The following is a 12,296-nucleotide window of genomic DNA, read 5'->3' as shown; positions in this document are numbered from 1 at the left end:
TGTGCAACACAGGCAGGGGAACAAGGCTGCAGTGCGGCACCAGCCCACGGAGAAGATCTGCTGGCACTGCCAGCCAGGCGGGCGCTGCGCTCAGGAGAAAGGGGGCAGAGGCCCTGCCCCGAGGTCAGTGACCTGCTCCTGGAGAGGCCCTGCCAGGCCCCTTGCTGCAGATGCTCCCAGCCCTGCACACGGCAAGGGCTACCCCACCTGAGGGGAAGGCCTGGGCTTGCCCCTGCAGTCCTAATGGGAACAAGCTGCTCAGAGGGGCTGCCTGTGGCTCCTCCTCCCACCCCACCACTGGGCAGGAAACGCCCTGGGACATTTCCTGAGCACCAGCCGCTGGAGTCTGCACCGACCAGCAGCAGCTTCGCGTCAACTGAACGCGGGTCGAAGCCCGAGGACACAAAGCGACTCGCAGTGTGGGCTGGGGGAGCAGCCCCGGATGGCACCCACAGCCCGGGCTCCTCAGGGGAAGGGGGCTAGGCCAGGAGTAGCACCAGGCACTCACCAGCTGGGGCAGGATGCAGGCTCCACTCCCTGCAGCCACCTGGACCCCTGCTGCTGGCAGCTGGCAGCCATCAATCTCGCCCAGCACAGAGCTGGGGCAGCAGGAGGGGGAAGAAGATCAGAGCTGGGGGCTCAGCCCCTTCCTCCCGGCCCCACGGCTCCTAGTGAGTGCTCTTGGGCCAGCGGCCCCGGCACTGCTTGTGGTGCACCTGGGCCAGAGGAGTCAGGCTCTTGGACTGAATGCAGCCCAAGGCAGGGCCCCTCCCCCATGAAAGAGACCAAGCACCCCCCACTTTTGGGTAGGACTTTATTTTTCTTGAGGCAGCACTTAGCAGCTAGACAGCTCAAGCCCTGCAGAGCTCCCACTCCTGAGTGCCACAGCCGGGCCAGGCACACGCTCAGGGTGCAGGGAGATGGCAGCCACAGACCCTGGCCCGCCAGCTGCAGAAGGTGCAGCAGTTACCCGCAGCACCCAGAGCTGGAGGGGAAGCAGCTCCCAGCGTGTCCAAGTGTCTACACTGAGCGCCTCAGGCAGCGTATGCCGGCAAAGGGCCCGGGCTGAGGAGAGCCAGCCCCCCACCCCAGCAGCCTGCTGCCAGGGCCCCGGCCTCACACCACGCCAGCCCCCTAGCCCTGAATTCAGCAGGAATAGAAGGGGCTGGTCTGGGGAAGACACCCGAGGTCTGGTCCCTATAGCCACGGGAGACACCCCACCAGGGCTCCCCTTGGAGGTCAGCGATGCCTTAGGGCAAGGGCTGGTTTGGGGCGGGGGGCTCTTGGCAGAGGCAGTGGAGCGGTCAGTGATCACTGTGCGGAGGGGCCGTGTTCCCATGAGAAACAGGACAGCTGCTCTTCCTGCCCCACATCCAGCAGCCGAGTTCAGGGGAGGGATTGAGAAAGGCTGGCCTGGCCCCCAGCTGAGCCCTGCCTGGAGGACAGCAGGGGCTGCCTAGGGATTATGGTGCCAGGCCTTGTGGGGCAGGGGGCTCTGCTACATAGTGTGAACAGCACAGAGTGCAGGTACAGGTCCCCCCTGTGCCTGATGTGGCCAGGGCTGTCTCCATGGGGGGAAATGAGCGTTACCCAGCCATTGACTGAGGCTACAACCCCTCAACCCCACTGGGCACCCCAGGGGGGACAGTTCCTGCCCAGACAGCCTGGCATAGGAAGGGAGAAGAGAGCAGAGCAGCCAGTCCTGTTAAAACATCCAGCAGGGCCCCCCTGCGCGGTGCAGGGCAGCGCTGAGCTGGGGGGCTGCCCTCACCCCTGTGTAGTGTGTGGGGCAGGGGGCTGGACATGACCCAGCCCAGGTTAGAGCGAAGGTATTGGGGTCGGACACCCCGGCTGGAACACTCCACCTCCAGGCCAGGGGCACCCCCCCAGTACACCCTACTTGCGGCACTGTGCCAGGGGGGTGAGGGACCGAGGCACAACACCCACCCTTGATCCCAACGCTGCTGCCACTGCTCCTCCTCCCCGGCTAAGGCCAGCCTGCTGGCGGCTGCAGGTCGCACCTCCCATGCAGCTGCAGCCGGCTCTGGGCTGGGAGAATGGGGTGGCCCCGTGCAGCTCAAAGCGACGGCGGGAGCTCGCTGTTCAGCTCCAGTCTACTGTTCAGGGAGCAGGAGCAGCAGCCTTTGGGCAGGAGAAGCCCCCGCTGGCCCTCTGCAGGTGGCGCTCGGGCAGGGCCTGGCAGAGCTGGGTGATGGTACCCGGCGGCACTGCAGAGAGGCCCTAGGCATTGTGGTGCTCCTAGCCTAGAACATGCTGCAGTCTGATGGCCTCGAACTCCGGCTCTGGGCCTGCAACGTGAACACAGCACAAGTGAGCAAGAGCCCCCCCCGTCCTACCCCCCAGCAACACTCAGGGGGCTTCCAGGGCAGGGATGGGGCAGACTGGCCAGGGGGTGCTGCAGTAAACCCAGAGCTTGCCCCAGCAGGGCTGACCCCTCCCCTTTGCCACCCCTCGGCTCCCCAAGCCAGTGGGGTCTCTGCACTGCCGGAGGTCAGGCTGCCCCGGCTCATGGCAGCCTGGAAGCAGAGTGCAGAGCTCCAGCCAGCAGTGCCGAGGTGTGGGGAAGAACCTGGTGAGAACTGGGGCTCAGCACGGAGCTCCAGAGCTCAGCTCAGCTCACCTGCTGCTGCTGCCGCCTCTGGTACTCCTCCTCGCTCGCGGCTAGCGCCCGCGCCAGGGCCAGGTCCTCCTCCTCCTGCGCACTGCTGGAGACAGCGTCTGTTCAGGTGCACGAGACCCCGCAGCCCAGCTGCCCCAAGGACAGCTCCCCCCGCAGCTGGTTACCGAGCCCAGCAAGGCTGGGGGAGCCGTTGGGACAATCCCCATGCAAAGAGCACAGGGGATTTCGGGAGCCAGGCCCCCGGACCCCCCGAACCCTTGGAACCAGACTGAAGAACGGGGCTCAAAAGGGCGCCACCTGCTGGATTGCACCACTCCCTGCCGCAGCCTGGCCTTTCCCAGGTCCTGGCCTGTTCTATTCCCGCCTATTAGCTGGTAAGATGTGAAGGGATCCCAGCCCAGTTAACGCACCTCGCCCCTCCACCTGTCCCCTTCCGGGATTCGCCCCCACAATGGTGCCCTGTGCAGGCTCGTGGGGAGCAGTTCTCAGGTGAACATCAGTGTGTCCCATGCCCTACCCAGTGTACCCTGCTGCTGCGTCAGCCCTGGACCGTACCTGAGCGCTCGTGCCAAGCCAGGCGCCGATTCTGCCAGGGACATCTCCAGGGCTCGCTGCAGCGCCTCCTCTTCGCTCTGGAACGAGAGTGGGGTGTGCCCACGGCACTGCCCGGCTTAGCCACAACCTGGAAAGAGGGTGCTGCAGGGACAGCCCTACCCTGACCCCAGCCATGGGGGGGGGGGGGGGGAGTGTCTGCCCCACCTCCCACCCTAAGCCCAGCTGTAGGCCTGGGGGTTGGACACAGTCAGAGGGAAGGCGCTCGGATTCAGAGCCTCCCCTGTGAGGAACAGGCTCACCAAACAGCTCCTCGCGCCCCCCCGGCCTGCAGCAAGAGACTGCTGCTTTCGTACGGCTCCATGTTCACACAGCAGAGCGAGGGAGGCAATGGCGGGTAGAGAGGGCAGCCTCGCCCGGGCCTGGTCCCCCAGGAGCCCCCAGCAGAGCCCAGGCCTGCCCCGGCTCTCACGTGCAGGCTCTGTCATAGTGTCACTCAGCCCATGAGGACCCCACTGCCGAGCGCCAGCCTAGGCGTCCTGGGGAGCGTTGGGCCTGGTCCTGCCATCTAGGAAGTGGGTGACGGAGCTGGCTCCAGAACAGGGCTCCTGTGCCTGGCTCTCTGCCCTGCTCTGGTGGGTACCTCACACACGGGGCGATGAGGCTGTACAGCCTGGGGGCGAGAGCACCCGGTTCTCTGTGCCATGGCACCCACTGGGAGAGGTTCGCGCCGGGCCACTCACCAGTCCATTCTGCAGTGCAACAGCTGGGGGCGAGGTGCTGCTGGGCTGCGGTGTCGCCATCACGCCGCCTCTGGGCGCAAGAGGAGGAGCAGAGTTAATGCTAGCACGTGGAGCAGCTCAGGGGGCCAACACCCAGGCGGGAGGACCCCCCCACAAACTAATGGGTGGCTCCGTGCCCCTCCCAGCAGGCCAAGGGGATGTGCCAGTCCCCCCGGGGAGGGGGTGGGATTTCGATGCACCAGCTGTCTGGAGGGGCTGCTGGGTCTAACCACTCCAGCCAGGCCCTGGGGGTGAGAGGAGGGGTAGGCATCACCGTACCTGCTTGGGGCTGGAGTAGGGGGGCCGGCTGCCGGCCTGGAAACTCCTCTGCTCGATGTCCCAGCTGCCACAGAGGAGGATGGTTGGGCTCTTGCGACCGCAGCATGTCTGCAACAGACAATGTCCATCAGTAACAGCTTCCTCCTGCCCGGGGACTAAGCACAGGAGGGGGCTTGGAGCCCTCTGCATCCCTGGATGTCCCCCGCCCCTCCCTCAAAGCATGGGCCCTGCATCCTTCCTGCTTTCCTGTATCTCACCTCCTGCGTGGGCCCTCACCCGCTCTGCTCTCTGGGCAATCACTCAGTGCCGTGCGCCCCTCAGGCAGACTCGCTAAGAACAGGAGCTGGAGAGAACAGCAGGAGCGTCGGATGTGCTAGCGGCTTGCATTGCAGACCAGCGTCAAGGGAGGGGGCACTTCCTTGCGGCTGCAGCCCTGCAAGGGGGTCTCCTGGCACCAGAACGCAGACCAGCCAGCACAGGGCAGTGAGGGGAGCTGGGACACGAGGCAGGGCGAGCGCAGCCTATGCAGTTCTCCCGTCATCACCACTGTGGTGAGTGAGACAAACTGGGAAAGTTCTTAATGTTTGCTCTGAATGCTGTGTTAGTGCCTCAGTGCCCCTGTGCAGTTCTTAAGTATCTAGGTGGTGGGATAAGGGTGTGTGATTGCTGCAGAGGAAGGGGCCAGTGCTCCTAAATGCCTGGCACTCTGTCTCCTAGCAACTGATGGCCTGGGCCCCCCCTCTGCAAAGGTGCCAGCTGAAGGTGTTGGAGACAAAGGGATCAGGTGACCTGCTGGCCCGGGAAAGGAGCTGAGCAGAGAGGAGGGACTGGAGGGGGTGGTTAGTCTGGAGCTGGCTGGGGACGAGAGTGAAATGCAGACGTGGGGTCTCTGGCTCACTGCCCCCCAGAATGGACCCGGCCGAGGGGTCCAGTTCACTGTACCTACAAGCTCTGTTTTAGACTCTGTTCCTGTCATCGAATAAACCTCTGTTTTACTGGCTGGGTGAGAGTCAACGTCTGACTGCAAAGTGGGGGTGCAGGACCCTGTGGCTTCCCCAGGACCCCGCCTGGGCGGACTCGCTGTGGGAAGCGCACGGAGGGGCAGAGGATGCTGAATGCTCCAAGGAGAGACCGAGGAGGTGAAGACGTGGTGAGCTTCTTGCCCTGAACAAGTCTGCTCCAAGGGAGAGGGGGCTCCCCAAAGTCCTGCCTGGCTTCGTGGGGAGCAGTTCCAGAGCATCGCCCAGGGACTTCCCTGGCGAAGCACTTCTCCCCACCGTTACCCGGCTCTGGAGAGGGGGCGCCCCGCCCCATTGCAGTCGTGATCCAGGGGGTGCCGGTGCTTGAGGCAGAAGTTCCCGTGGCACTGGTCGCAGATCACCTTCATCATCTCCCTCTGCTTGCAGCCGGGCTTCAGACACTTATTGGTGAAAATCTAAGCAGAGACGAGGCACCTGGTGAGCAGCTGCGAGCTCGCGGCACACAGGGCCCCACAGCCGTCCCCGACGGTATGGAGCAGCCCAGCAGCAGCGCCCGGGCTGTCACTCCCCTCCAGTCCCGCTATGGGGTCACTATGCGGACACAGCCCTGGCAATGTACATTCCAGGAGCTGGCCGGGTCAGACCCCAGGTCTCCGTGTCCCAGCTCCAGCCCCTGGCCACGCTGCTCTCTGGGGAACTCAGCTCTAGCACCAGGGGTGGCGGGCACAGGCCAAGTGCTGCAGCGTGAAGGGGCTTTGCGGGGAAGGCGAGAAGAGCTCACTTTGTGCCCCTCATCTGACCTGTGGGGCACAGGCCAGAGCGCCGCACACAAGCACTCCTGCAGCCAGGACCTGTCTTCTCCTATGCCGCAAGGGGCCCTACAGAGCCCAGCAGCCTGTGGCTGAACTGGGGTGGGTCCAGACTCCTGTCACAGCCTCCAAGGGACAGTGGACTGGGAAGCTGTTCCCATCACAAATCGCCCCCCCCAGGGGGAAGTGGCTATTTCAAACTGATGCATTTTTCTCACTTTCACTTCCCTCAGTTCCTGTCACAGCAGCAGCACCCCAGCCCCTGCTGTTCCAGGCCTGGGCTTCCTGCACCCAGCTCTCCTGCTGCCCCCTAATCCCAACCCCCAGCTATTCCAGGCCTGGACACTGCCTGCCCCAGCACCCCTCCCCCCATCCTGATTTCCAGCCCCCCACATGTCCATCCAGACCCGAGCAGCAGGGTGCAGCACGGTGATCCAGCGGAGAGCAGCAGACTTGGCCCAATGCGCCCAGCCAGCATTAAGCGAGTGCCGACCGGAGCCCCCCACTCCAGGCCCCTCGGGACAGGCAGAAGTGAGGTCACAGCTTCCTTACCTTGCGCTTGCGCTGGGCCGGGTCCGATTTGCAGTCTCGGTCGATGTGCTGCCCCACCACCACATCAGGCATCTGCCCCTTTTGGACAGGGATGGGGATGCTGCAGAGGGGGCACACGGGGACCTGCACATCCTGTAAGGCAGCAGAGGCCAGGCTGAACACACTCACCGGCCCACCCGTGCCATCCCCCAAGGGGCAGGAGTTGCCTCGCACATGACGGTTCTCATGTGGTATTTTCTAACCCTTCGGATGATTTCTGCCTTTGCTAAGCAAGCAGGCCGGGGGCATGGCCACCCCCTGGGAATGCTGGCAGCTTGTTAACCCATGCGCAGGGACAGGGAAGGAACAGGTGTTAAAGCGCAAGGGCCGGTTCTGCCCATCCCTCCCAAGCCCCTGCACAACACAGGCCACAGAACCTCACCCAGTCACGTGAGCAGAGGTAGGACAGAGCCCGGAGAGCAGCTGCTGGGCTCAGGTTAAAGACCCCAAGTGACGGAGCCGCTACCCCATCCCTTGTGAACCGCAGCTCAGGCCTGGGCTGCACGGAGGGGTGACACTAACCGCCCAGGAGTGTAAAGGCCCAGAGCCAAACACTGCAGCCACATCGCCTGAGGGAGCTCCAGCGAAGTCAAGGGAAGCACACTGCTCAGGGGGGACGGGAAAACCCCATCCGCTCCCTCTACTCGCTAGGGTCACGGCTACAACACCACAGCTCTACGGGTCACGCCCCCGCCTGACACCAGCCTCCCGGAGCCGAGCACCAGCTTGGTGCCAGGCCCTCTGCTCAGAGTGCGAGCTCGCGGGCAGCGCTCTGAGCCAAGTCCGTGGGAATTAGCTCAGCAGAGACAACGTGGCCCTGCTGCGATTCCTCCATCTCCCAGCGTCGGGGTTCTAGAAACCGTTCAGCTGGCCTGGCAGACGTCGCCACCTCGTGTTCTCCACCCCACTGCGAGGCTGGCTGCTGGAGGATTCCAGGGACCGCCCGGCGCCCTCCTGTCACTGGCCAGGCTCGTCTCGCTCTCAGGCTAGCCAGACACAGCTATGCCTCAGGCAGCTCCCCTGGCTCCACCTGCCCCTCGCCCCAGGCTTGAGCTGCACATATGGGGCCTGATCCTGAGGTTTCGCCGGGAGCTGCTCAGCAGGTTTCAGAATGAGGCTGCCAGGTCGCACCAACTCCGCTGGGAGCACAGCACTCGGAGCCACCGCGCCACACTTACCTTCTTGTAGGCAGAAGTACACTGGTGCTGGGTGTAGGTGATGTGGTCGGTGCAGAATATCTGCTCGCACGCGTCGCACTTCAGAGGGAGAAAGTCTGCCAAGACAGGAGAGACGACAGGTGGGTGAGGGGCCAAGGAGTCGGTGCGTCCCACTGCACAGCCAGGGCCAGCCCAGCCACGCACTGCCTGGGACAGCCAGCCTGCAGGGCCCAGGGCTGCAGCATCTGATAGACCGAGCCACTCCAGACTGCCGCTCCCAGCATGCACTGCTCCAGCTTGAAAACAAACCCCACATTTATGGCCTACGCGAAATGTCTGTAGCTTTTCAAAGTCCTTTAACTGATCTGGAATATTTCCTAGCAAGCCAAAGGCACAGCTTCTTCAGGCGCCTTCTGGGATGCCAAGGACTCGACCCCGAAACAGTCACCACGGTAGGAGACAGCGAGATAGTTCTCATGCCAAAGCTACACGCTCTTGACGAGGGTTTGCAACCTCAGCGCCCGCCCTTCCCCCTCCCAATGAGGAGACTAATGCTGAAATAAGAAGGGGGCACAGGCCCTCGAAGTGGCACTGGGATCTGCAGGTCTCTGCCGCAGGAGACAAGCCATTGAGAAATCAATCCACAGCACTCGTGAGCAGTACGAGCAAGAAACAGGGGCAAAGCCAAGCCAGCTCCCGCAGCACAAGCGATCCCACAAGGGAGCCCCCCACCCCACCGCAAGCTCTGTGACACAGCCACGTGCCATGGGAGCAAGCCCTGGACTGGCCAGGTAGCACCTGTTTACAGCCATTTCACGTTCTCTCTGGCAGGGAGACCCCAGACACTAAGGTGGAATTTCTGCTCCTCACACACACTTTGCAAGCTGTGTGGCTGAAGCGCCCTGGCGTGATGATGCTCAGCACTTGCTTTCCAACCACCACCTAACAAGCCCTAGAGGGATCGGGGCACCGTGCGCTGGAGTCAGCCTGATCGTTTGTCTGGTCCCCACCATCCTCCAGCGGTCTGAACACTTGGGACACAGCCCACAAGAGAGACACGTGGGTAACAGACAAGGGCTGCGTCTGCTTCGATAGCATCAGAGCACTCCTGAGAAAGGCACTTGTTTCCCGGCTTTGAGGTAGGCATGCCAACATGGCCAGCTCCCTAGGCCCGAAGCCTCCCATCACCCCCTGCTCCCCTAGGGGGTGCAGTCAGACCGAACTGCCTGGGTCGCTGCCCCTCGCTCCCACCCCAGAACGTGCTGTGCCCCTCACAGGGGCCCAGTCTCTGTCAGGTCTGAAGCACCAAGGGATGCACCACTGCAGAGAGGCACCTCGGCTGTAGCTCCCCGAGCCGCCAGTGACGACGGCAAACTCCTTGGGGAGTGCAGTCAGCTACAAAACCTGCACAAGCCCAACGTGCTGTAAACTGCGGCAGCATATTTCATAGGGCGGTTCTGAAACTGGCACAAGGTCCCAGAGCGAGTTAGTGGCAGGGTCAGGGAGAGAACCCAGGAGTCCTGGCTCCCAGCCTGCCCTGCTCTGACCCACTAGACCCTGCTCCCTTCCCAGAGCCGGGAGAGAACCCAGGAGTCCTGGCTCCCAAACCCCCTGCTCTAACCCACCAGCCCCCCCTCCCCTCCATCGCGGAGAGAAGCAGCAGTCCTGGCTTCAGCCCCTGCTCTATCACCAGCCGCCTCCCTCCCAGATTAGGGGAGAAAACCTAGAGACCTGGCTCCTCAGCCTGCTCTTATCCACCAGCCCGCTCCCTCCAGAGCGGAGAGAACCAGGAGTCTGGCTCCCAAACCCCTGCTAACCCCAGCCCCTCCTCCATGAGCGGGAGGGAATCCAGGGAGGTCGGCTCCAGTCCTGTCTATCCAGCCCGTCCTCTCCGAGGGAGGAACCGTCGGGCTCCTAGGCCCCCTGCTCTATCACAGCCCGCTTCCCCTCCAAGAGCTGGGGAGAACCAGGGTCTGGTCCAGCGTATGCTGCAGGGCGACTCGGCGGGCAGGGCATAAACACCCACAACCCCACGTGCCGAGCTGGGGCAGACGCCTGGGGGAGAGCATCAAGGGAAGGCAAGGTGGTCCTAAGTCTGCCCCCGCCAGCAGCGGGGCCTCCCAGTGCGTTTGCAGGTCGCTCGGACAGTGCGCTTCGGTTCGACCCATGTGGCGTGGGCCTTGCGGCGGTCCCCTGCAGTGCCAAGAGGCGATGAAAGTGGGAGGGAGTATGGGTGGCACCCCTGGGGGACTTGTATAGCGCAGAGATATGGGCAGGCTGGGGGAACAGCTATGGGCGCTGTGGGAAGGAAGTCACAGGCGCACCAGCCATGGTGTCTGAGCGGGGTCAGGCCCCATCTATGGGGCAGTTGGGGGTGGGTCCAGGGCCCGCTATGGGGCGGGGGAGCAGGGGGGTCAGGTCCAGCTATGGGGAGCTGGGGGGGGGTCAGGGCCCCCAGCTATGGTGGGGGAGAAGTGGTGAGGGCCCGCCTATGGCGCCTTTTTTTTTGTTTTTAGGGGGTCAGGGCCAGCTATGGGGCGGGGGGGGGGCCAGTGGGATTGGGGGTCGCGACCACCCGGGGCCGATGTGGGACGCACGCGACGCCCCGACCACTTTCCGGGCGGAGCGCTGACGCGCTGAGTCAGCGCTAGCACAAGGGTCGCTCCAGGGGCTGAGCGGGGGCGGGGCTAGGGGCAGCGGGGCTCCCGGGTCCTAGCGCCCCCCCCTCCCCCGATCTTCGCCCCGCCGGGCCCGGCCGGGCGCTGAGCCCAGCCGCTGGGGCGCGGAAGGGGTCGCGACCCGAGACAAAGCCGGGCGGGACCAGCCTGGCCCGTCGCACGCCCCAGCTAGGGAACGGCCCCACAGTAACGCCCGGGGCAGGGCTAATAACGCCCGGGGGGGGCTAATAACGCCCGGGGCAGGGCTCCCCCGGGGGGGGGGGGCTAATAATGACCAGGGCTGGGCTCCTGGAGACGTCCCAGCTTGACTTAAAAGCTGCCCACGTTGGCGAATTCACCACAGCCCCTGCTATCTTGTGCCAATGGTCAATGATGCTCCCTGTTTAAAAATTGCACCTTATTTCTTGTCTGAATTTGTGCAACTTCAGCTCCATAGAGTCCCAGACGCATGGGGCTGGGGGACCTTCTTCACGTCCAGCTCTCTGCACCAAGCCAGGCCCACGTAAAGACCAGGCCTGACGGGTTTGGTTCTGGAAGGCTGCAGTGACAGGGATTCCCTAGCCCCTGGAAGGCTGTGCCAGAAGTGACTGCCCAGAGCTAGAAAGCTGCTCCCACTATCTATCTTCAGTTGCCCTGGCTGCAGCTTAAGCCCATTCCTGCGTGTCCCGCAATCCATGGCCACTGAGAACCATTGAGCACTGTCCTGTTTATAACAGCCCTTCACATATCTGAAGTCTGGTATCAGGTCCCCCTCTCCGGTCTTCTTTTAGCCTTTCCTCACAGCTCAGGTTTTCTAAACCTTTGATCAGGGTTGTCGCTCTCCTCCGGACTCTCTCCAATTTGTCCACATCATTCCTGAAGTGCAGCACCCAGAACCAGACCCAGGACTCCAGTTTTGGCCTCACCAGTGCCAAATAGACCAGGGCAGTTGCCTCCTGCGTCTTAAACAGGACGCTCCTGTTAATACACCCAGAATGAGATTGGCCTTTTTTGCAGCCACATCACCCTGTTGACTCACTTTGTGATTCACTATAATCCCCAGATGCTTTTCAGAAGTTCCACCCCAGGCCAGGTATTCACCGATTTGTCACAGTGCATTTGATTTTTCCTTCCTAAGTGAAGTATTTTGCATTTGTCGTTATTGAATTTTATCTTGTTGAATTCAGACCAATTCTTTAATTTGTCAAGGACCTTTTGGATTCTGATCCTGCCTCCAAAGTGTTTGCGTCCTCTCCCAACTTGATGTCATCTGCAAATTCTATAAGCTTCCTCTCCACTCCATTATCTAAGTAATTAATGAAAATATTGAATAGTGCCAGACCGAGGAATGACCCCAGGCTGTCACAGAGTGTGGGGGAGTCAGGGCCCTGCACCTCCAGCTTCCTGCGATGCACCGTGACTCTCAGCCAGCCAGTAAAGCAGAAGGTTTATTTAGACGACAGGAACACAGCCCAAGACCGGCCTTGCAGGTACAGACAACAGGACCCCCTCAGTAAGGACCATCGTGGGAGGCCAGGAGGCCTGTCTGGGCTCCCCTCCATTTCCTCAGCCAGCTCCAACCTGAAACTCTCCAACACCTCCTCTGCCTTATCTCTTTTCCAGGCTACGAGGTCACTTTGTTCTCCAACACCTTCAGTTGGCATCTTTGCAGGGGAGGGTCCCAGGCCATCAGTTGCCAGGAGACAGGGCGTTGGCCATTCTCTGTGCAGACAGCATCACACTGGCCCCTCGGGCTCTGCATCAATCACACACCACCATCCCACCACCTAGATACCTGAGAAAGGCATAGGGGAAACGGAGGGACCCACACAGTATTCAGAGAAAACA

The 12,296-nt window shown here is 62.5% G+C and overlaps 1 protein-coding gene across 2 annotated transcripts; it reads right to left on the bottom strand.

Moving 5' to 3' along the window:
- Positions 1–797: 797 nt before the first annotated feature.
- ZFAND2B (zinc finger AN1-type containing 2B) lies at positions 798–7,907 on the bottom strand. 2 transcript variants are annotated; one of them, XM_032791636.2, is made up of 8 exons: positions 7,813–7,907; positions 6,596–6,727; positions 5,538–5,689; positions 4,255–4,362; positions 3,937–4,006; positions 3,197–3,273; positions 2,642–2,726; positions 798–2,309 (listed from the first exon to the last, which is right to left on the bottom strand). In XM_032791636.2, exons 2-8 carry the CDS (start codon positions 6,665–6,667, stop codon positions 2,265–2,267), a joined length of 609 nt encoding a protein of 202 aa, XP_032647527.2. In that variant the 5' UTR covers positions 6,668–6,727; positions 7,813–7,907; the 3' UTR covers positions 798–2,264. The 2 variants fall into 2 exon arrangements, with proteins under 2 accessions (XP_032647527.2, XP_074926445.1); XM_075070344.1 differs by having other exon boundaries at positions 2,642–2,723.
- Between the last annotated feature and the right edge of the window lie 4,389 nt (positions 7,908–12,296).

Source organism: Chelonoidis abingdonii, chromosome 10 (genome assembly GCF_003597395.2).
Source record: "Chelonoidis abingdonii isolate Lonesome George chromosome 10, CheloAbing_2.0, whole genome shotgun sequence".
Classification (NCBI taxonomy): Eukaryota; Metazoa; Chordata; order Testudines; family Testudinidae; genus Chelonoidis; species Chelonoidis abingdonii.
The sequence above is the reverse complement of the archived record's forward strand: the minus strand, read 5'-3'. Positions and strand labels throughout refer to the sequence as shown.